Source organism: Ixodes scapularis, unplaced genomic scaffold, assembly GCF_016920785.2.
Source record: "Ixodes scapularis isolate PalLabHiFi unplaced genomic scaffold, ASM1692078v2 PGA_scaffold5__190_contigs__length_132052651, whole genome shotgun sequence".
In the NCBI taxonomy this organism is placed as follows: Eukaryota; Metazoa; Arthropoda; class Arachnida; order Ixodida; family Ixodidae; genus Ixodes; species Ixodes scapularis.
In genome coordinates, this window is record NW_024609880.1 from 66,807,354 (window position 1) to 66,830,673 (window position 23,320).

Here is a 23,320-nt window from a genome sequence, read left to right on the forward strand (position 1 = left end):
GAGTCACCAAATGTCATTTAGGCCGAATTAAATTGTCAATTGAATTTGGAGTAACTCAAAGTAATCAAGAGTAATAATAATGTCAATAATCATCACATAAAAATTCAATTTGCTGAATATTAGCTGAAAGTAATGAAGTCATTACAATGGAGTTTAATTTGAACTTATGGCCAATGGGTCAAAAGTAACTCGAAGTAATCAAAAGAGGAATAACAATGTCAACTGAGCTTATTATAGATCAATTGGAGCAATAATAGCACGAAGTAATCAAAAGAGTAATCATAAATTGCAAGCTAAAATAAATTCGAGTGCGCCATAATAACTCCAGGTTACAAAAAGAGCAATAAACATATTAATTTTGCCTTGTCAAAAGTGGGACAGTAGCTCCTAGTAGTCACAAATTAGTGATGGGACGAATCACCCGAGATTCGGATTCGGACAGATTCGGAAATTTCCGAACTTCCCGTGACGAATATTCGGCAGATTCGGAGATTCGTCTGAATCGTCGCTGTGCAGGCGGCAGCATGAACCTTGTCGTAAACCTCGCGAATGCGGTCAGTTGTGCTTTTCTAGCTACTGTTACTGCATATAACCAGATTTCGTCTTGTTTATTTCAACGTATGGTATGTACTGTACTGTCATTCTAGACTCTGGCACGCGCCCAGGTCCAGCTGAGCTGATCGGTGTGGTTGACGTAGGCCTAACCATGCACGGTCTCGCTTTCTGTGCAATTTCGCGGTGATCGGTAAAATGTAGCGAAACGTTGTGTATTATACGTAATGTGGCGCAACGAAAAATGAATAAATATATATTCAGCCAAGGAAATGATTCGTCTCCTTCTCTAGAGCTGCGTATGTCTGTACCTGTAAGGCGCGAGAGCGAGATACCGGTGGCAAAGAAAAACGTCGCACTGTCGTTTCTCCGTAAGTTTTGTATACGTAAACTTTATTTGATGAAAAAAAAAAAAAAAACACAATACAGGGGTGTTTAACGCAACTTCACTGTTCGTAAACAGACACTAACTAAACCAGATAGCATGCATTAACGAAGTTTCAGATTGTTTCCCGTGTTCCGATAGCAATACCTCAGTGGACACTCGATCGTTGGAGATAATCGAATCGAACATACTCACTTGTGTGGTGTGTGCCACACTGACAGTAATTATCGGCACGAAATGTGTCTGTACCGAACAGCACTTACGGCATCGATCTCTTGCGGCGATGAAAACATGCGCTTGTATTTCCACGTGCATGCATCAAGCATGCCTATTTGGGTCGTAATCCAGAACCGAAACCAACTTTCCCGCGATGTCTGGCTACCGTTCTCGATAAACATCCAAAATGATATAAACAAAGTGGAACATTTTATTTATTACTGTGATATTATATTACAATAATCTTTCGTGTACTTTGTAGAATTTAGTGAATTTAATGTCACAAAAAAGTTGAAACACACATCAACGTGATTTAGCAACCATGGCAACGCTCCGAATCTTTCCGAACTTTTCCGAATCGCTTGAGATTCGGCCACTCTTCCGAATCTTTCCGAATCTGCAGATTCGGCTCCGAATCTCGATTCGGATAAAGATTCGCCCCATCACTAGTCACAATAGTGATCAAATGATCAGTTGTTCCCCACAAAATCTAAGTGTATAAACAATTATTATAAGTTACCAAATGTGTAAGCAAAACACGACCACTGAATGCGCTTAGTGCATATACGATTAAAATGACTGACCCCGGGATTAAAGTTGGTAGCGCAAGGATTAAATTGTGTGGCGCTTGGGTTAAATTGGGTGGTACTGGGATTAAATTGGACGTCGTTTGGATTGGGATGAGCGGGAAAACCTGTAGTTCGGTGTGGCGGCATCTCCAGATCAAGCGGCAATCAAACATTTTTCTGCATGCGCACCTTTCCTGGACATTTTTTGCTAACTTATTGAAATAAAATACTCGGCGCGCTTACTAACGCCTGTCCATGCACTCTTCAGAGAAAGAAAAAGGTCAAAACAAAGGCTGCTTCAGAAACAAGTAGTTTCTTCCTTTGGCTTGTATTCTTGACGCAATATCTGAAACAGTAAATAAAAGTGAGTTCTACATTCTATGCCTTGTTCGTCAAATTTTTCTTCGGTTGCACTTTGAAGCATATGAAGTGTTCACGATTAATAAAGTTATCAAGTAAAAAAAAGTCCAATTTCCCCAGTGGACGTTCACCTGCACCAGCGCATTTGTTCTAAATGTAAATCAAAAATAGTTTTGTTTTTCTTTCCTTTCTATTGCGTAACAAGGCGTCAGTAGATTCAGCTCTCGAAGAAAACGTCTAGTTGTCTTTTATTTGCGTATCCACTATTTTACAGTATTCGCAGCAAGGGGAAAATATCGCGCAGCGCTCTTTGTTCCTATGCTCCGCACGCCAGCGCTAACTCGCTTGCTGCGCGCAGCGCCCTCTATTATTTTCATCGCAACTCTGTGCAGCCCTCCGCTCCCGGCCGCCACACTTCCCCCTTCCAGCCACCATACTCTAGCGTACATTATAATAACTCTATGAAACGAACCCGCTCCACGCTGCGAGTGGGCACGCGTGGAGTTGCGGAGTTTAAAGAGCCTGGCCGCTGCTTGAATCACCCAGTGGTTTGGTTCATCGAAAACGAAACTAAAACTCTGGTTACCCTTTTGAGCACTCATATGATGTCTTTTCAACTCGTTTTTAATGTTCTATGTTAAGAAATCATAGAGTTATGTGTAAATATTGACCTATGAGATCTTTTGAACTCCATAAAAGCATTTTGACACATAATTTATCTTATAATAAAGAAACTTTACAAGTTGTCTTTTATTAAAATAAATCGAAAACATTGATAACTAAATTTTGTTTCGAATTAATCTTGCTGTAAAATAAGTCTAGTTGATTACCTAACATTCGATTGCTCTGATGTAAATTCAGGTATGCGTTCGGTAGCTCGGTTAGTTTCAGACTGAGTGTTCTCCACCGTCTGGCAGCACTGTACAACATGGCCGCGCACTTGCGCTGTGCTCGTCTGCAATGCTTCAAGTAAGTTTTAATAAGCGAGAAACTAAATTTTGGCTTTCATTGGCGTGCTGTGTTTCACTTTACAAGCTTATTGTAACATAAATATCACCTGTTATAAGTTACACTCTTTGATCGTCTATTTTTCGGGCTGGCTGGATCACCCGATGGTTGACTTCGATGGTTGACTTGGCACGTCGGGTGATTTTTCTTTCTGGAACAAATTATTCTGATGTTTTAATTAAAAAAAAAAAAAAAAATGAATTCGGAAGTGCGCTTTTTATAGCGATTTAATTTACCTCGCACAAAAAAGAACTCTAGTTACATCATATCTTCGTACTTCTCCCCAATCCAACCAAAGGTTGTAAAAAAAAAAAAAAAAAAAGAAAAAAAAAATCAGGTCATCGACTTTCCCTGTAATATCGTTTCTTCCAACTTACAGGCGGTCTGCAGTACGTTGGAACGTCTTTTACAAACAGTTATTAGGTGAGTTACTGGAGTCCCAACTTGGCGCATAGGAGACTTTAATTTTTCTCCCCCCATTGCTTATATTCAATGTCATATGAATGGTCATGTTGGACACCTTTCATAATGTGCGTAAAATGTTTTATTACTAGAGGCATCCTAATGATACTGGCATTATAATGCTGAAAACGACGGCAAGAATTTGATCGGGGAACTGTAGTATTTGAGAGTGTGTATCAGATGCCAGCTTCTAATGTTTTCAGAAATTTCAAGTCATGTAACTTCGAATATGTGTGCTTATTAAAAAAAAAAAAAAAAAAAGTAATTGTTTTTTTTTTTTATTACGAGAAAGAGAGAGAGTTAAGCTTTTTAAATTGAAGTTTTCTTTTTTAATCTAAAAAGGCATAGTTTTTTTTGTTCTTTTTTGTTTACATTTGAATGTGAAAATGGGAGGGTATTAATCAAACAATTCAAGAAACGAAAATACTTTTGATCCACTATAAACTCCGACATGAGATCTTGGTCCAACGACCTGTTCTTGGTATGTCTGTGTTTTTGAGTGGCCAAGATAATTCAGCAACAGAGAGCAGACAACTAACTCGCTCTTCTTTTCCCCCCAACATTTCTCTGCAGCGGCGAGCACAAACAGTGGTAGCAAAATTCCCAGGGGTTCCATCGAGAAAATCTTAATTGCCAACCGTGGTGAGATTGCCTGTCGGGTCATACGCTCTGCCAAGAAGTTGGGCATCCGCTCGGTGGCAGTCTACAGCGATGCCGACCGAAAGTCGATGCACGTCACCATGGTATGTCATTCAGCTCTTCAGATCTATGCGACTCCATAGTAATCATACAGAGGAAGCTGTAAGTTTGTTGGTGTTCTTAACGGGAGGTTAGAACATAGCAATATCAGGTTACCACGTTACCAGTGCTCTTTTCTTCGGAGGAACTAACTGAAACCTTTTCTAGTCACTACACTTAAATGATGTTGCCAAAATCGGCGTAAATAAGACACCAAGGTTTACGATGGTGATGCCTGTACAGTCCTCAAATTTGGGGCACTAAGTATTCTGATTAAATGACACAATCTTGGTGAGGCGTAAAACATACCGGAAGGATCTGAATGTGTTTCAGCTTCTCATCGTTCCTCTCATGTTTCTACTACTGCACTTTCTGCTTAAATTTGTTGGTTAGCAACGAAATTCTCCCAGTTATTGTTTGATTGCTTTTGCTGACATTTTTTGTCAATTGTTAGCCTTCACTTTTATAAGTATTTTTGAGGAACAAGGTTGGTGTTTATAGCCGCAAAGATGTTAGTGCTATAGTCAACGATAAAAAGCTTAGTGTGGAATCCCTGAATAAAATTTTCGTGGCAGTAATTTTTTTTTTGTGTTAAAGGCAAATGACAAAATATTTCTTGCAGTAGCATGTGATGTAAGGGGGAGCTAATATGTCAGTGTAGATCCCTTGCAGGAGAATATGTTAGCCCTGTCTAGTTTCAATAACTGTTAACAATCGTTTACATTGATTGATGTTTTTGGTGTGTGCATTATTTTTTAAAAATTTTTATTGATGTAAATGTTTGTTGTACCTGACAGCATCTAATATAGTATGTTTTACAACATGCTCGATGCATTCCTTGCAGCTCTCAGGTGAACAAACTTGACGCATTGTACGAAAACGATTGTGCAATATGTGGAAAGGGGGATGATAGGCTGGCTTCTATCTTGAGTGAGGCCACCTTGGCAAAGAACTGATAAGACGGGCATCCAGACACAACATATTATCCTCCTTTCATAGAAACACCTCACGTTTTATCTACTCCGGGCATTGTTTGAAATTGGCTTTGGTGCCTACCATTGCTGGGATTATACTGTTTTCTGTAAAGCATGAGGATCTACCGTTTCTGTCTTGGAAAAATACTCTCAGACCTAAGGATTGTTAAACGGCGCACAAGAAGAACTAAGACAAGTGAAAGGACTACACAGGACGAGCGCTGTCCTGTGTATTCCCTTCGCTTCTCTTGGTTTTTTTGGGTTATTTCGCACGCTGTTTGGTTATTGTCAGTCGTGAACCGAACTGGCCACATTGCCATTTTTATAAGAATTGCTTCACAAGTTCAGCAGTGTTTTAGTTTCTTTTTCTGAGAATCGCTTGGAATGAGCCAAAATTTTGTGTAAGAAATTTGGGTGCATTTCTTACTCAATGTCAACCGATCTCCCATTCTGTATTTCATTGTACAAATCTTAGTTATGTTTTTCAGTCTTCACCAATGAAACGCTTGTGTTCCTTACTGGCATCGCGTGCCTAATGCCTGTGCTGGAATCGGTGTTTATTGGTGGCAGATACTCACCTAATGGCCATGACAACCAAATGAAACCAAAATATTTATAAGGTTGTTATAAAACAAAAATAATTATCGGTTTTTTATTTCACTGCAAAACTGAACTTTGCGTCGCCATACTCTCAGTCTCTGCCGAAACATAGTGCTAGCGGTCCAAAGGAGATGCCAAAGTTTCAGAATGAACCGTGATCTTATTCAAAAGTTATATTGTGATATCCCAAGAGATGCCCCACCCCCGAAAGATAACCCACCCCTATTTTCGGAAGATTTGCTATTTTTCAAAAACACCGAAAGATAGCTCACTTCTAGTAATTGTGGAACCGTGGCCAATGGTGACCTCGGCAGAAATGGTGTTACTTAGCCAAGACAGGAGATAAGCAAACATTGCTGACTAGGGAGAACAGTCATCTTTGGTTCATCGTACCTCCCTGCAATCACCAATTTCGCAGGTCCCAGAATCTAAAATTAGTATATTTTTCAGCTTTTTTTGATCGCACACCGAAAGTTAGCTTGCTCCATATTTTCACCCGATTTACTTGGCTTTTAGGTGGGCTATCTCAGGATATTACTGCAAGTTATTTTTGGAAATTTTCAATGGGAAAACGGTGGCCTATGTAGCCTACAAATACACCGAGAAGAATGGTGTATGGTACTGGGAATGGGCCCTTTTTCCCACATGAAGTTTCAGAAAATCGCTCGTAACTTTCGAATAATGTCTCCTTATACAAACCCCATTAATATGGATACCTCGTTGTGGGGACAAAATACTTGGGCACAAACTGGGTAAATACGCGCGTTTTCGTCTAATTACTACACATTATGGACAATTTTTGGGGGGAACAGACGTCTCCATATTAACAATTCATGACTGCACTTTCAAGCTCTAAATCTCTGGCATCCGGTCCGAACCGCTAGCGCCACGTTTTTCGCAGAGACCGAGCGTTTGACAATGCATAGTTTCTTTTTTGCTGCGAAAAAAACAAAAACAGTGTCAATCGTTTTCGGGGGCACGCTGTATGTGACGTTCGACAACGACGCTTGCAGGCGGACGAGGCGTACCACATTGGGCCGGCGGCGTCGCAGGAGAGCTACCTGCGCTACGACCGGATCCTGGCGACCGCCAAGAGGTGCGGGGCCCAGGCCATCCACCCGGGCTACGGCTTCCTCTCGGAGAACACAGAGTTTGCCGAGATGTGCGCCCAGGAAGGCATCATCTTCGTGGGACCCCCTGCGTCGGCCATCCGGGACATGGGCATCAAGAGGTGCGCCATACTCCCCTCATTCACAAACTTCAACCGACCGTACCGAACCTACATTGCCCGGAATGCGTTTCAAACCGACGTGTTTAGCATCCTATTCCGCCCACGCATCGAAAGTGGTCCCGAAGGGCACTGCACCGCGAGTATTTTCAACCGCGGTTGTGATTTCGGGGGGGGGGGGCATTTATTTTTCAACTTTGGCATATAGTTGTCGACGAAGATTTGAAGGAGAGGGGAGAGGTAGAGAGGTTAGGCAGGAAGGTCGAACGGAATGAAGCAACCTTCAGTTGGGTTGCCTGATAATCGTAATCTTTTTTTAGAATGTTCTACGTAAAGCCCGAATTTTGAGGGGAAAAAAAGGGCGCGAAAGAACCCGAGACTCGTGAACACGAGCCGAGACACAGACGGTCAAACGCCAGTATGGGCCAAACGCCGACACGGCGCTCGTGTTCAATACGCGACCCTGGTTGGCCTCTTTTAGGTGGTGCTGAAAATTCGGCGCTATGGCTTTGTTATCTAGGGAGTGGTGGTTCCAGATGCAGACTAATGGTGGCTCTGGGGTTTGGTTCTTTTGGCATTTGTGTGTGTTCCCAAGTGTGTCGGTGAACCTGGTTGATGCAGCACATCCAAGGCTATCATGTCAGCGGCCGGTGTGCCCGTCATCGTGGGTTATCACGGCGAGGAACAGTCCGAGGAGAAACTCAAGGAAGAAGCTCGCCGCATTGGCTTTCCTGTCATGGCCAAAGCCGTCCGAGGAGGAGGAGGAAAGGTGCGTCTCTCCGGAACTCTGTGTAGCCGCCTTTCATTTGCTCTCTGGCTGCTATGTGGGCATAAGTTTATCTTTTTTTATCTTGGTGTTCTTTTGAAGAGTTTATTTGTTTCAGTGTACCTAACTGGTTTTGAAAATGTGCATATTATTTTGGGTATTTTGGAAGTGACCTATTATTTTTTATAGGTTCTAATGCCAGCAATATAGTTCATTATCTCCCTCTCCCGCTTGTATTGGATAGGCATTTTTAAAAATGATAAATGACAAACTTAATAAAAAAAAAAATAGGGACACGATTAAGCTCGGCATTTTGGTAAACGACAAAAATGCAAAAAGGTGTGTGTGCAGCTAGTCATTTATGCTTTTTATATTTGAGGACTTTAGAAGACTTTGCCCGTGTTTTCTCGTGTTTCCACTCTTTGTTGCTGAAATCCAAAGCGCGAGATGTAACATTTAGTTTGTCCACCTTCTTGCTTTTGGAGTGTTGTTTAAATGTAGCATCTAAGCCCCAACAAAATTGGTAAGCAAAGCTGCCTTGTTCCACATTTTCAATTCATTCTAATTTCACCGATGTGGACTTGGAGAAGGTCTGTCTTTGTAACACTGGCCTAAATGTCTGCACATAATGTGACACCTACTGCCAGAGTATGGACCTCAACTTTGGCGGGGCGGCGGCCTCTCCTCTCTCATGCATAGAGTGCACAGACACCGACATGTAACGTTACGGTGTTGACCTTAATGTATTGCAACTATGTTGCTGGTGTGTATGTTCTGTTTCGTGTCCAGGAATCTAGTAAAAGTATGGTGAGAAGTCAATAATGAAACATCGAGCATCTCTTTCTCTCCTTTAATTTTTTCTAGGGAATGAGGATTGTGATGAATGAAGGAGAATTTGACGCTCAACTGGAGTCAGCCAAGCGGGAGGCCATGAAGTCGTTTGGAGATGACAACATGCTGATCGAGAAGTTTGTCGCCAATCCCAGGCAAGTTTTCCGTGAGCGCCGGGTTTCAAGTATGCCGACACCCTTAGTTTTACCATTGCTTGCCTCTTTTTCCTTCAAACTGAACAACTCATGCTCCGGACATCTTTCGAAACCTCGTGGAGCCGTGGTTATGAAATGTGCAGATCTAGGGACTGATTGTTGTAAATGAGTGAGTGGGCATTATTTCGTGGAACCAATTAAAGTTCCCTTTATGTTCCTTTTTTTTTTCTTAAAGGACGATGAGCCTAGGGGGAATGAACCACTTTTCTCTGTCATTGCCTGTTGTTTTGAAAACAAAGGTTTATTTTTTCTCCATTATGGTAGAGAGCTCTTATTAGGGGTATTTGTAAAGCAAGCTTTTAGAATCTCGTTTTTTTGCTTCTACTGTATCATCTCAATTCCAAAAATGTCTTTCTATTTATAATGTCTCATTTTTGGTTGTTCAAGTAAAATGTGTTATTTGTTTTGTTCCCAGGGTTGGTAATATTTGAGTTACTTGAATAGGCTTTCGCTGAGATGTTGAGATAGATTTAATGTGTGCAGCTTTGCCACTTTTTCACATTCCCCTTCTTCCACCTTTCTGATTCCAATGAATGAGATCTTCAATTCATTGCTGTTGCCATCAATTCTTTATATTAACCAAGTCAGTGCATGATTACCTAGCTGTATTGGGTAAAGTACACCTAAAAAGTACTGGATGTAAAGCACAAAGTACTAAATGAGAGGTTACGTACTTCAAGTAAAGCAGTAAGTACATTGGGTGCAATGAAATTAAAGTGAAGTACTGTACATACAATGTACGTTCCAAGTAAAGTATACAAGTTCTTTTTAACACAATCTTTCGTGATGCCCCTCAATTCCCCCACACTGTGTTTTTTTTAAAACTTGTATGCATTGCTCCAGTGGTATTCGGGAGTGCATCAGTTATTTTCACAAATGGTGGCGATTATTGGATAACGTCAGGTGGCCACAAAGTAGTTATTTTCGGAAATGGCACATCATTCAAAAGTTCTTCCGACTTTTGAATTTAGTGCCTCTTGCACTAGCTCATACCCAAGGGGGTTAGTAAACGTACTAGGAGAGAGCATGACGTCAGCCCCGTGGCTTCTGCAAGCAGCCCTTGCGGAGAAATGTCCTTTTTTAACTTCCTCGTTTGCGCTGGCCGAGCGAGAAATAGCGAGATTTTTAAATGCTTTGGGAAAGCCGCCCCCAATACAAACGGAGTCATGCGTCGTCCGCTCGCGTTTCTGGTGAGAGTAGAATATCCCTCCTGATGTTTTTTCAGAGTTGACAAAGCATCATTTTGCGATACAAATTTAATAAGACCAAATTTGAGAAATGTAATTTGAAGCCGGGAGTTCCACTTTACTTGGAAAGTACCAGAAAAAAATACTTTGTGTAATATTCAAGTATATACTCAAGAGAATTTACTTCAAGTAAAGTACAAGTTTTCTAAACATATTTGAAGTAGTACTTTAAGTACAATGTGCTTAAACAACTTTCCAGCACTGTTAACTAGGAATGGAGTATGTTGGTGATTAAGGTCTCGGTTGGAATCCTGAATACTGTCACGGACCATTTGATGCATCCTAATGGATCAGTGATATATTAGGACAGACATTATTTATCTGTTACATAGAAGAGAATGGTATTGCATAGCTGATGTAATTCAATGCTAGGCATACATTGAAAAAAAAAGAAAATGGAATTGAAGTAAATTATTTCAACTTTATTCACCCAAAGGGCACTCTAAGGAGCATACTACAGCTGAATTGAGATGAGTGCATAACTCTGATAATGTGTAGAATAAGACTGATATGTAGCATGAAAGCCTACCTGGAGAAAGCAAAGCAAGGGCATGAAATATAAAAGTTAAATTTGCAGAAAAGGACATGATAGAGGCACAGTCTTGGAATGCGCAACAACGGCTAAAGCACGCTCGTGATGTGCAAAGGGTGCACATGACGTTCACACACTGACTTTGCAAATACTACTCAAAAGCAAGTATTTAAGACACGACACTAATTCTAAGAAAACAAATTGTTTCTACTGAACAGAAACTACCTTCAATAGCAGCATTTTCGCTGTGAACATAATTTTATGTGTTTACTTCTGTGCTGTCTTGCCATGTGCAGGCACGTGGAGGTGCAGGTGTTTGGAGACCACCACGGCAACTATGTGTACCTTTTCGAGAGGGACTGCAGTGTGCAGCGGAGGCATCAGAAGGTCATCGAAGAAGCCCCTGCCGTAAGCCGTCTCTAGGTCTCATGCTTCATTTGTCTTTTAGAGCGCAGCTCTTAAGCGCCCGTTTCCGGCATGAGCGGCGATGCCGTCGCCGTTGCCGTCGGCATAATTGCGCGTTGTATTATGGGACGTTTCCTATAATGACGTCACGAGGGTTATCCTCGTGAGGGTTACGAGGTTTACCCTCACGAGGGTTCTGTCACACGTGACGTCACGTGTGATGTCACACATATCTAATATTGCCAATATTCCCGCTAAATTTAGCGGGGATATTGGCAATCTCCGCTACATTTTATCCTCGTGACGTCACGAGGATAAAATTTCCCCGCTTTATTTAGTGGTAAATTTTCTCGGCTAAATTTAGCAGGGAAGGAACAGGGGCATACCCTCTCCTCCGTACCCTCCCCTCCTCCTTCTCAAGAGCTGCATTCTAATTCGGTGTTACAGAAAATTGTAAATGTCTTTAATTTTTTTTTAGAACACATACTCGACTCCCCTTTCGAATGTGCATGCAGAGATGGTGTGGGAATATTGGGCAGTTTTCCGTGACAGACTTTTCTTGACATACTCTCAGCTTGAAACCTTGCCGGACGCCATGTCGATGAACTTCTGCCGTGTGTCTTCCTATATGCGGAGGCAGTGTTTCTTAGTTTGATTAATCTTTTTTTGCATCATGATCGACTGCGTCTGCCAGAGCAGTCTGCGACACAAAATAGCATCATCTGGTACTCGATTTTTATACCTATCGGTCTTTAATCGAACTTGAAATGAACAGGCAATAGAGAAGTCAACCCGTTGGCGGCCAAGATGGTTCCAGTATGTACCACCGAGGCGAATTTAAAAGAAAACAAATTAGAACACTAAGCTGTTTATACTTACTGAGTTGTGTCGTCGACGGGGCCACTTACAACGTATCGGCGTATCACCAACTCTGAAAACGACGCCAATGACTAAGCGTCTGCGTGAAACAAATGGTGAAAGTGGCGGACGCCAACCATCAATTTGGTGAAATGCAGGTTACCAAAAAAGAAACAAGCTGTTTTGTGGAACTTCCCTATAGTAAAAGAATGGGGCAAACAGTTATGTGCAATCTTGATTTTCAGTGAAATAGATAATTCTCAGCATCGAGGGGAAATGGCTATGCGCGCTCGCCGAGAGGAGAGGGGATCAGAACATTCCCGAGAGAAGCAGTGAAGGAGCAGAGAATTTGAAAAGGAAGTGAGCAAAAGCAGTATTCACAAAGCGAGCATCAGCCTTTGATATCTGTTACCAGATGTTAAGGCTACTCTCTGTATGCTCTACAAAAACACAAGCACAAATTCGAAAAAAAAATAATTGACCTACCCTAGGTACATAAGTAAGGACAGCAGAGAAGCTGCAGAAAAATGTGTATATCCCTATTCATATTTGCAAGCAGCCACGCTTTAAAAATCTAGTCGGGCCACCTGGGGTGGAAAATGCTTTGTTGGGGTACCTGTCTGGCAACTCTAGGCATATACCTTAGCAAGACTCGAGCATCAGAAGATCCACACACACCAGCTGCAAATGGAAGTGCCCAGAGGCCGTACTTGCAGGCGTGTATAAAAAGTTTGAGAACATGACAGCGCTTCAAGACGAGGACGAGAGTAAGAACGAGACAACGCGCCTACAAGTAGAGAAAGGTTAAGTTTTATCGGTTTTCACCAGGGCTGGTGAGCGTCGGTGTACCATCGCATCCAATGTGAGCTGAAGCAGTCCTTCGTGCTTCATTGGCGTACTTGCCAGTTTTCGAGAGAGTCGGGACCCTAACTAGGAACAGAATGTGAAGTTGGTGTTTCATACTTCAGACTCTGACGAATCGAGAGGTAATAGAGCTTGTGGAGATTGCAGACACTGAGAAAGGCCGGGTGACAGGCAATGTGAATCTTGATAGTACTTCTGTAGGAGTTTGCCGTGACCCTGCGTCTGCAATGTGCAGCCGGGGGTGACGGAGGAGACGCGTCGTCTGCTGGGGGAGGCTGCGGTGAAGGCGGCGCGGGCGGTGAACTACGTGGGTGCCGGCACGGTGGAGTTTATCATGGATGTGGACCAGAAGTTCTACTTCATGGAGATGAACACGAGGCTGCAGGTGGAGCACCCCATCACCGAGATGATCACTGGCACGGACCTGGTCGAATGGCAGATCAAGGTCTCTCCACCGTTTTCCATTCTCCTCGTCCAGTTGAACGTTCCGGCTCTGTCACAAGTTCGACCGAGGTGTATATAGTGCTGCTCTTTAAAAGAGGAATTTATCTTTGTTCTTTTGGAATCCCGTTCCCATGTCCTGTTTTCTTTGACAAAAGTCTCAATAAATGCCGATTTTTTTTGTCTAACATAGAAAACATTCAATTGGTTGGAAGAAATAAACCCCGAAAGCACAAAACCTTAATTATGAGTGGCCTTAGAGAGAAATGCATTACTTTTGGCAGTTACTCATACATAATGCATCATTAACTGACATTCTTTTTGTGCAGTGCATTGCAGTTAATTTTCTATATTGTCTGTTTAATTGAAAATTTAACACCTACTATACGAAAATTTATTAGTTGCTATACAATGAATTTAACCCTGGTGTTCTGAAACATTTTAGTCTTGGGGAAGGTCTAGCAACCTTCAAAAGACAGCTAGAAACCCATCTCCCCTTTTGGTACTGCTAAGAAGAAGAGTAAAGCTCATAATCTTAGAACTCCAATGAGCACTAGGAAGGAGCGTGGGATCGCTAGACTCATATAAGTGCATCAAAGTTTCGTTAAGTACGCCTTGCTTCAGCTGATAACAAAGCTGGTCCATGGTACCTGAAGGCAACGTCTGATGGATCTAGACCTGCTACGACAAAACATTGCTATAGAGAGGCTACGTGCTCGCGTGTCATCTTACGAAATTAAAAATGTCGAAGAGCAGGCAGCCAGCGGGTGCTCTGCCATTCCTCCTCTGTCGTAAATGTTGATGTGGCCTGCATCTTGCTCAGTGAAGGTTTGTGCTCAAAAAAGAAATGCATATGAGTTATAAGTCGCACCGTTGTCCAACATGCACTGACAGAAATTTAGAAAAAAATATGCCTAAAGATATGATAGATTAGTTCAAACAGGTATGAAAGCAGTAATGCGTGATAACAGTAGCTTCATTTGATTTATCTGTACCTCCTGCACCGGTGCAGAGAACTGTAGCGCACAGTGTACTTCTGGTGTGGGTATTGAGATACGTCTGGAAGTACACTGCCCTACACTTTTTTGCACCGTTGCAGGAAGGGCAGGTAAATTGAACAAAGCTAGTATATAGTCGTCGCGTAAGGCAGAGCTGTCGCACGATGCAAGACCCGTTTCTACGCGCTCGGCGCATGCAGGTGGCCCAAGGGGAGCCGCTTCCCCTGAGCCAGGACCAGCTCCGGGTGCGGGGCCACTCCTTCGAGGCCCGCATCTACGCGGAGGACCCGGACAACAACTTCATGCCCGGCGCGGGCTCCCTCGACTACCTGCGCACGCCCCTTCCTTCCAGCGAGATTCGCATAGACACCGGGGTGCGAGAGGGTGGGTGCTGCTCGCTCGACGTCCCCTGAGTGCAGTTGTGTCTCATTAATATGGACACCTCCATTCGCCCCTAAAATCTTGCATGCATGATGCGGGTCGTTCGTGATAACGAGACAAAAGATATATACAGAATGCTTAACTTGAATTTAAGCAGATTTTTTTTTAAAGTAGGAGCGTGAGTTAGACAAGTTCTGTCTTTACCGCATATTTTTTGGGCTCGGCGGACGTTAGTTGAGGGGATTATCGTCACGATAAGTTAGTCGTTTAATTAAAATTTCTTAATTAACTTTTTAAGTGTCGGTTTTAGGGGTCATGTTGGAATTGCACTATTGACGGCAATTGGTATTAGAGGCCAGACGACTTTAAAGGACTTGCAAAAACGTAATGGTTTTTGAGATGTTAATCAATCAACTTTTGCACTCTTTCGCTCGATTTAAAACATTGTGCGCGAAAAGAGCGCGTCAAGCCCTGTCCACAATGACTCTTGGAAGAGCGACATAGTTGTTTACATCACGTCACCACTTTTTTTGTTAGCACACCCACCAAGATAGGGCCGACACGCTGCCAAGATAGTGATGACACGTTTCAAACGACGATAGCGCGATTGTGGGCAGAGCTCTTGACGCTCTTCGTCAATGCAATTCTTAAATCGGCCGAGAAAATCCGAAAATTGATCGACTGATACCCCAAAAAACCACTACCTTCTGCAAATTCTTTAATTTGGTCTGGTCTCTAATAGTAATTGCTGTCACTACTGCAATTCTAACATTAGCCCCTCAAATTCATAGTTCAAAAGTTAATCGAAAGATTTTAGTGAATTGGTCAACTTACCACTACGATTATCCCCTCGGCTAATGTCCGTTGAGCCTGATATACACAAGGCGAAGACGAATCTTGTCTAACTCTCACTGCCTATATTTTTTTTAAAAATCTGTTCGAATTGAAGCCAGGCACCCTGTATGTGTCTATCTTGTTTGGATAAACACATATAATTTAGCGTAACAATTTAGGTGAAGTTACAGTGAAACCCGTTTAGGACGAACCCTCGTACAGCAAATTAAGGCCCGTTCACACTCTTGCGACCTCTTAAACCTAGGTTCCTTAAAACTTCTTAAACCAGAGAACACACTGGTGCCATCTATTGGGAAGCAGTGTAAACTCGGCGGTCCGGCATATTTTTTTTATTTCTCGCGCATTATCCTTTTTTTCTTGGCTCGAAAAACTTTTGTCAATGTTATAAACGAGCCTTTCTATGGTTATTACGCACATTTGACCTCGGAAATCCCACAAAACCTTCGCTCTTGAGAAATGCAGTTCCAGGGTCACCGCATAGATGGCGCCAGAATACCAGTGTGTTCCCTCATTCTAAAAACATTTAAGAAGTTTTAAGAGATCCTCGTCTCTCTCAGTCGTACTCGGTCGTACTCGGTCGCAAGAGTGTGAACGGGCCTTTATTGTCAATATCGAGATCTCGAAAAATTTAAATAAAAACGCATGTAAAAAGTACTTTTGATAACAAACAACATATTGGCTATACTATCAAACTTTTTCTCCCGCGGAAGGCTTCCAAAAACGCTCAGACAATTGTCTTCTAGTCTGTCCCTTCCCCCCCAAAAAGAAGTAGGAAAGAATGAAAATTCCAAAAGCTCAAGTTGCGAACAAATTTGGGCGAAAAGAAGCGATTCAGAAGGGGAGAAAGCTAAAAAATACACTCTGCACGCACGCACAGAAAAAAAACCTTTCATCCCAAAGCGTTTGCCCACGAAGAGAAGTGATTCAGAAGGGAAGATAAGCTAAACAAACAAACTCTGCATGCATGCAAAAAAAAAAGCAAAAAGAAACAAAACTTCACAGCGCGTTGTAACCAGGTGGATGTGAAGAGATGAGAGAGAAAGAGAACCTCTCGGCTTTACAACGAACGGATCGTGGCATTTCGTTGTAAATGGTTTTTGCTATATCGAACTACTTGCTATATCAAACTGATCGTAGCGTTTACTGCTGTTCGTTATAAACGGGTTTGACTTATACACAAGTCAAAAGAGTTCCAGGACTACTTGACAGGTGGCGCCGGCATACCTGTGCATTCTCTCGACACGAGCGGGCACAACATGCTCTGGTCGCACTCGGACGCAGATGTGTTGAGCGAACCTAATAGATTTGCAGCATTCATTTTCTTCTTCTAAAGCGATAGCGGTTATAGGGCCTTCCCAGCTGCATTTGTGGTGTTGCGTGGTGCAGACAGAAAGATTGTTTCGCAGGTGCTCGCGCATGCACCGCGCCCCGCGATGCCAGGCAAAATGCGCGCACTTGGCTCTTGCCAGGTGGTAGTGTGTTCCACTTCTTTTACAGTTGGCGGGGGGACACCGCTACATCTTCCGCCCCTATACTATAACCCGAATTATGTGCACTGTCAGACGTAAAGCGCCCCGCCCTCCTTAACAATACCCGTTTTGATTAAGTTTTAGGTGGGGACGTCGACTCAGGTGCGCTGCGCGTTTTCTTTCCTACATAATTTAGTAACCAGGAAGCTGTGTTGTGCGTGATTTGAGTAAATAAAGAGTGAATATGCATAATAATGTGTGTTACTCTGCACAGCAACAACTGTCACTTCCTTGCACACTGTGGTGAAAACGTGCAGATTTTTTACCAAATTTACTTGAGAAATAGCCGTGCTGTTTATAAAGAAAACCTGAGGTTTCGCTTTTCAGCGGAGCACGCAGATTGCCAATCACCGCGATCGACAGCATGATTCCAGCTGTTTACAGGACAGAGAAAACATCTTCGTGCGAAGATACCATTTGTGAAGATTGCATTTGTATGGAGAACTGTGTTCTCTATCTAGATATTCGCTATGTTATTTATGCGCAGCGCGATGATTGGCTGTATATGTGCTCTGTGGGAAAGTAGACGCACGGGCCTTATTCATGAATTGTGCGGCTAGTAAATACGGTATATGTATTCTGTAATTTATCATAATTACAGTAAAACCTCGTTATAACAAAACGGGATATAACAAACTAATGGATATAGCAAAGCAATCATAATTCCCCTTGGTTGCTAATAGTGGGAAGAAATGGACATTGGCTATAACAAACTAATGGTTATAACGAAATAATTACGACCGCTCCTTCAACTTTGTTATAACGAGGTTTTACTGTAGTCACGGCGTCTCTCCGAACCTTCCCTCGATGCAGGAGACGAGGTGTCGGTGCACTATGACCCGATGATCGCCAAGCTGGCGGTGTGGGGCCCCGACCGGGCCTCGGCCTTGCGCCGTCTTCACCAGTCGCTTTCGGACTACACTTTGGTGGGGCTGGCCAACAACATCTCCTTCCTCATGCGGCTGGCCTCCCACCCCAGCTTCAAGCTGGGCGACGTCCACACGGAGTTCATTCCCCTACACCACGACGAGCTCTTCGTCCAGCGGGACATCAAGGGGGACTTCCTTTGCGCGGCCGTGCTCTCCCTCATCGGCCATGAGAGGGCGGAGTTCCTCAGGAGCCATGAACCAGGTGGGATGGTCGTCTTTCATTTTCTCGGTCGGGTTCAGTTCATAAAAGTGCAAGCAGAGTAAGAGAATACTGTAAAATACCGAGCAAGCGCCCCCTTCAAATTTAGAGATTATCCAATCAAAACAGGGAGGGGTCCCTTACTCGGCTCAAAAATAACATTCAAGATGGCGGCCACAAATATATAAAATTTTTATAAAATGGCAGGGGGCTCTTACGGGGGGGGGGGTGCACATGCTCTGTATTTTACGGTAGTAATAAAAAGAAAATACTCCAACCAAAGTGCTAAAAAGGTTTCCCAACGTTTTGAAACCTCCTTGGTTTCTTCTTTAGGGGTAACCAAATCGCACGGGGAAGCGGCACGGGGCAGCAGCAGCTCTCTTCTTCGTCTGCCAAAAACAACCGTTGGGACGCCGTCTTAGGTTCTGGTTGGAGTAGTCCCTTTTTATTACTGTAGTTACACCCGACTACTGTAAAATCCCAAGGAGGCTCCCATTCAACATTTTGAGATAATTATGTCAAACTGGGGGATGGGGGCTCCTTAGGTCAACAATATGTAAAGATATGTCCTTTGTGTATTTTCCGAATGTTACAAAATTGAGGGGTGGGTGCTTAATGTAGAATGGGTGGATGCTTGGTATATTATGGTGGACAGATATCTGTCTAAACTATTTACGATCCAGAGTAAAAGAAGACCAACAAACAGCAACGTCAACTTACAACTAAACTTCATTGGTGCTGACTGACATGCGTCACAAACGAACAAAGTCTCTTGCACGTGGTGGCCTTATCTGATTTCTGAAGGAACTCTCCCTATCCGACGGCAATAGTGAAGGGACGCCGACAGATTTTGGCCCTAGTTGCCCTATCTTGCGGTTTAGCTTGTCTGTATGTTTACTAATGACCGCACACTTCTCAAAAGCGGGTGTGCGCCCACAGTCCCGGCAACAAATTCCATGGTGTCCGGACACTGCCCTAGAAACATTTAAATCGATGGGATTTTTTTTTTTCGCTGAAGTCATTGACAAAGTTAGAATGGCAGACGCCTTTTGCCATGCCTTGGCTGTGTGTGCATGCTTGAGTCTTGCGAGACGCTGAAGCACCATTGAAGGCAGGAAACTTGCTTTGAAGGTATCCCATCATTCTCATTCTGTTGGTGACTCTAAATATCTGTCACAGGTCACTAGAAAAACCATTTAACATAATAATATTAATCCAAGACCAGGGCAGAAGGAGGAAAAAAGTTTACGGTTGTAGAAAGAAATGAGGACAGACAGTGTCTCCAACTCAGCTGATGTGTTTATTTAACCATCCTCCTTGTAGGCGCACCACTTCAGTGCCGCTAAACCGCAGAATGTCCTGTTTGCAAGGACACTCACCAAAGACCACACTCGCAACATAAAAAAGAGCACTAACAAACTTTTTTCCTCCTTTTGCCCTGGTCTCTGGTTAATATTTCTATGGTAAATTTCATCAGCTCATCTGCACACTAACTGTATTTTCTTTAAAAAAAAAAATATCTGGGCCATAGCCATTTTGGCTAGTTCGGGCCCATTTTAATAAATTATTAGGATGAGAGCCACTGAAAATGGAAACATGGAAAATACACAAAATCAACAAAATGCCAGTTAAGCAAATACTGTTATAATGTGGAAAACGGCACCCATGATGGAAGTTAAAGCAACAATTTTTTAATTCCTTAACCATTTTGGACGAGCTCAGCACATCAACATGGAGCCGTCCTTAAACCGTTAGGATGAGGATGGCTCGTCTGCTTTTTCCGGTTCACGCACTGAACCGTTTTGGACGAACCAGGCTCGCTTATTTAGTTTGAGGCTGTGCCAACAAATTGCAGCACTGAAGTTTTTCAAAAATTTCTCCCATTTTGTTTGGGGCTAGAAACTTTATTTTGAAGGAGACAAATCTAATTTTCAAGACAACAATTAAGCAGCTGAGGGTCAGAGATTCCCCAAAACTAAAAACGGTTAAGGGGTGAACAGCGATGAAGAATAATTATGCAATATGAAAATGACCATCAAAATAATAAAAAAACATATCCTATTAAAAACAAAATGGTGCTTTCACGTGTGAATTTGTAACCAACGATAGTAGGGCATTCCAGATTTTAGTACCGCAAGATTGCAATAGTCGCTGGCCATGTACATTATGAGCCTGGGGAATGTTAAGGTGTCCAGACGTGTTAGCCCTTTTTAGTTTGCTTTTGCGAGAGTGTGAGGTTCAACTGGTTCAACCTCTGATGGAAAAGCTGCACATGTTGAAACTTTTAACACAGAATGTGTTATATGGACAGCTCCTAGCCACCTCCTCTAACGCAATTTTGTAACAGAAGGGGCGCCTCGCAGGGGCTGTGTCAGCAATTGGCTGGAACTGGTTTCCTCAGTGAAAGAAAGAAGTTAACTCGAAAGCACAATTCGATTACCAACCCTTTTTTGTTTCAAAAGTGCCTGGTGCCAACCACACAAAAAAAGTAAAGGATGTGAAAGCTTTTTTTTTTGTTGTATATATATAGTTCATCAGACTAGCCGTTAACTATGTTACTGTTTCTACCATATCAGCACTGCCAGATGGCACTTCCCCATATAAGATGCCTAGGGGGAAAGGTTATACAGTGAAACCTGTTTAGAACGAACCCACATACAGCGAATTATTGTCGATATCGAACTCACGGAACATTTAAATAAAAATATACTATGTAAAAAGTATATTTTATAACTAACAACATATTGGCTATATTGAACTTTCCCCCCCCGTGAAGGCTTCCAAAAACGCGCAAACAATCGTCTTCTAGCCTGTCCCTTCCCCCCAAAAAAAAAGTAAGAAAAAAAGAAAAATCAAGAAGCTCAAGTTGCGAACAAATTTGAGCGAACAGAAGCATTGGAAAGGGAGAAAACTAAAAAAATACACGGTGCACACATGCAAAGAAAAAAAAATCTTTTCATCTGAAAGCGTTTGCCGACGAAGGGAAGCTATTCAGAAGTGGAGATGAGCTATAAAAAACTCTGCAAGCATGCAAAAAAAACAAGAAAACTTTCCAGCGCGTTGTTACAAGGCGGAAGTGAAGAGATGAGAAAGAAAGAGAAGGGCTCTCGCCTTACAACGAACTGATCTTGGAAGTTTGTTGTAAATGTTTTTTTTGCTAGATCGACCTGATCGTAGCATACTGCTGTTTGTTATAAACGGGTTTGACTGTAGATTATGGAAAATGGTAACATTTTTGTAATTTTCATTGTATTTGCTGACCATGTCCAACATGGCTTATCTAAAATTAACAGACATTAGTGAATGTTGTAAAATTTTGGTGTACTAGATTCAAATATTTTACAAATTTCTTATGACATACTGCTGTTCTAGCTTCATTGAGTTCACATCCCCCGCAGTAGCATGCATTTTTTTTTTTTATTTTGCGATTCTACACTTTGTTTATGCTACAGATTGATGCTTATACAACAACATTCGTGGATATTGAGGGTGCTCGTACTTCCACGTAAGATAACACACCACATATCAGCAAACACCCAATCTTCAGGAATGTCATGATGGAATCATAGGGTCAAAGGTTTGTATCAAGAGAAAAAAAAAAAATGAAATAGAGAATAGAATGAAACTTTTTTCTGTTCATAACTCAAAGCTAGTCATAAGAGGAGTTTGGTGCTTACACTCATTTTGTACCAGAGGCCATTGCAGACACTGTAAAACTTCTGATTGACAGCTTTTATATTTCTAGAATATATACATTTGGGATAATCAGTTTTTGGGGAGAAAAAGAAACAGAAGACCCTACAAGAAAAAAAACTATCTCCAGATGACTTGCAGTCCCTCGACCTCGTGATACCATTCCGAGTCAACTCCAACTGCAGACGGAAATTCCTGCTCAGCTGCCGTGACAAGAGTAAGTTCACCTTTGAAATTTTTCTTGTTGCGCCGTCCACGTTAGGTTTGCCATAGCCAGTGACACGTAAAGAACTCGGGAAAAGCTCTGTCCTCAGGCATCGGGCCCGCTTCAACTTCCTCCTTTGTCGAAAAAAACAGCGTGTCATCTGCTCCGCGTCATGGGCTTCATGTAGAAGGAGAACGAGCGATGCTGGTCTAGCATGAAAATGTTGTCATCTAGTTCGGCTTTCCGATTCGGCGAGACATGGGTGATAGCAGGTTACGGCGATTACTTTGTTTCGTGACGCTTTGCAGAGTAAGACGGAGTTATTGTTACTAAACTGGCTGTTCCGATGTGACTTCGTCGTCTTCAATTATTAAGCGTCGAGACGTGTGCCTTCGACCCGGGCCGTGCCCCACGCGCTGTTCCTTTTCATGCTGGCGACATGTTTGCCGGGCTCGCAGCTTGCCTCTCCCTCTTCTGGACCTTACCAGGCTTTTAAATGGCGTATAAGTCCACCGGACAACACTGGCATACCATGCGACTGATCGCATTGACGAGACTCAGCAAGGGCGTTGCGTTCCGAAGGTGAATAAATATGACTTTGAAGGTGTCGTTTTAGTGGGAAGCCTTCATTTATTTGCTCTATATAAGAAGCAGACCGAGCCCATCGATGTTGTTTGGCCGTAGCGGCATCACTCCAGCACGTCATGTGTGGCATCACTTTGATGGTGATGACTGCATTGTCTTCGTGCATTGCACAGAAACACTGCAAAAAAATTCCGAGGACACCTAAGCTCTTATGAATTGTGAATGCTAAAGCATGAATGTCGTTCTTGCGCTCCCTTAGTTCATCTGTGGCATACTGGCGTGGACGGCCACGTTTCTTTACTGCCGAGGTTGCTGCCGACGGCCGAGCGCTCGCTTTCGTGAAGTGGCTGCACTGCACTGAGCTCGGCCGTGTAGCCTCTTCGGAGTCTGCCCGTGCGGGCTCTGCTGGCTCAATGGCCAGCAGCTCTCTCTTACCAGCAGCCGGGCCGCTGTGCTGCCATGGAGAGGGCTTCTCTGGTGGCATTCTTTGGAACTATGCTGCACGAGAGCCAATGGGAGCCTTGTTCCTTGAAACTATGATGCACGGCAACCAATGGGAGCCTATTCATCAGACTGCTGCTACGCATGACAGGCTCCGCTCCATTGGGACAGGGGAGTTTAGGTGCCGATTGGTGCAGCTTCAAAAGCTGATAACGCCGGTTCGCTCCAAAAACAAATTAATGCTTTCACTAAAA

General features: G+C 42.9%; 1 protein-coding gene across 1 annotated transcript in view; it reads left to right on the plus strand.

The window, feature by feature from the left end:
* Positions 1–2,989: 2,989 nt before the first annotated feature.
* LOC8028287 (methylcrotonoyl-CoA carboxylase subunit alpha, mitochondrial) overlaps positions 2,990–23,320 on the plus strand; it is a 29,145-nt gene continuing 8,814 nt past the window's right edge. The window contains exons 1-11 of the mRNA XM_029985445.2: positions 2,990–3,051; positions 3,470–3,513; positions 4,126–4,295; positions 6,878–7,095; positions 7,714–7,861; positions 8,723–8,844; positions 10,980–11,091; positions 13,046–13,255; positions 14,450–14,633; positions 17,828–18,145; positions 21,966–22,052. Coding sequence (XP_029841305.2) covers positions 3,011–3,051; positions 3,470–3,513; positions 4,126–4,295; positions 6,878–7,095; positions 7,714–7,861; positions 8,723–8,844; positions 10,980–11,091; positions 13,046–13,255; positions 14,450–14,633; positions 17,828–18,145; positions 21,966–22,052 — 1,654 coding nt within the window. The 5' untranslated portion in view covers positions 2,990–3,010. The remainder of the gene's footprint in view (positions 3,052–3,469; positions 3,514–4,125; positions 4,296–6,877; positions 7,096–7,713; positions 7,862–8,722; positions 8,845–10,979; positions 11,092–13,045; positions 13,256–14,449; positions 14,634–17,827; positions 18,146–21,965; positions 22,053–23,320) is intronic.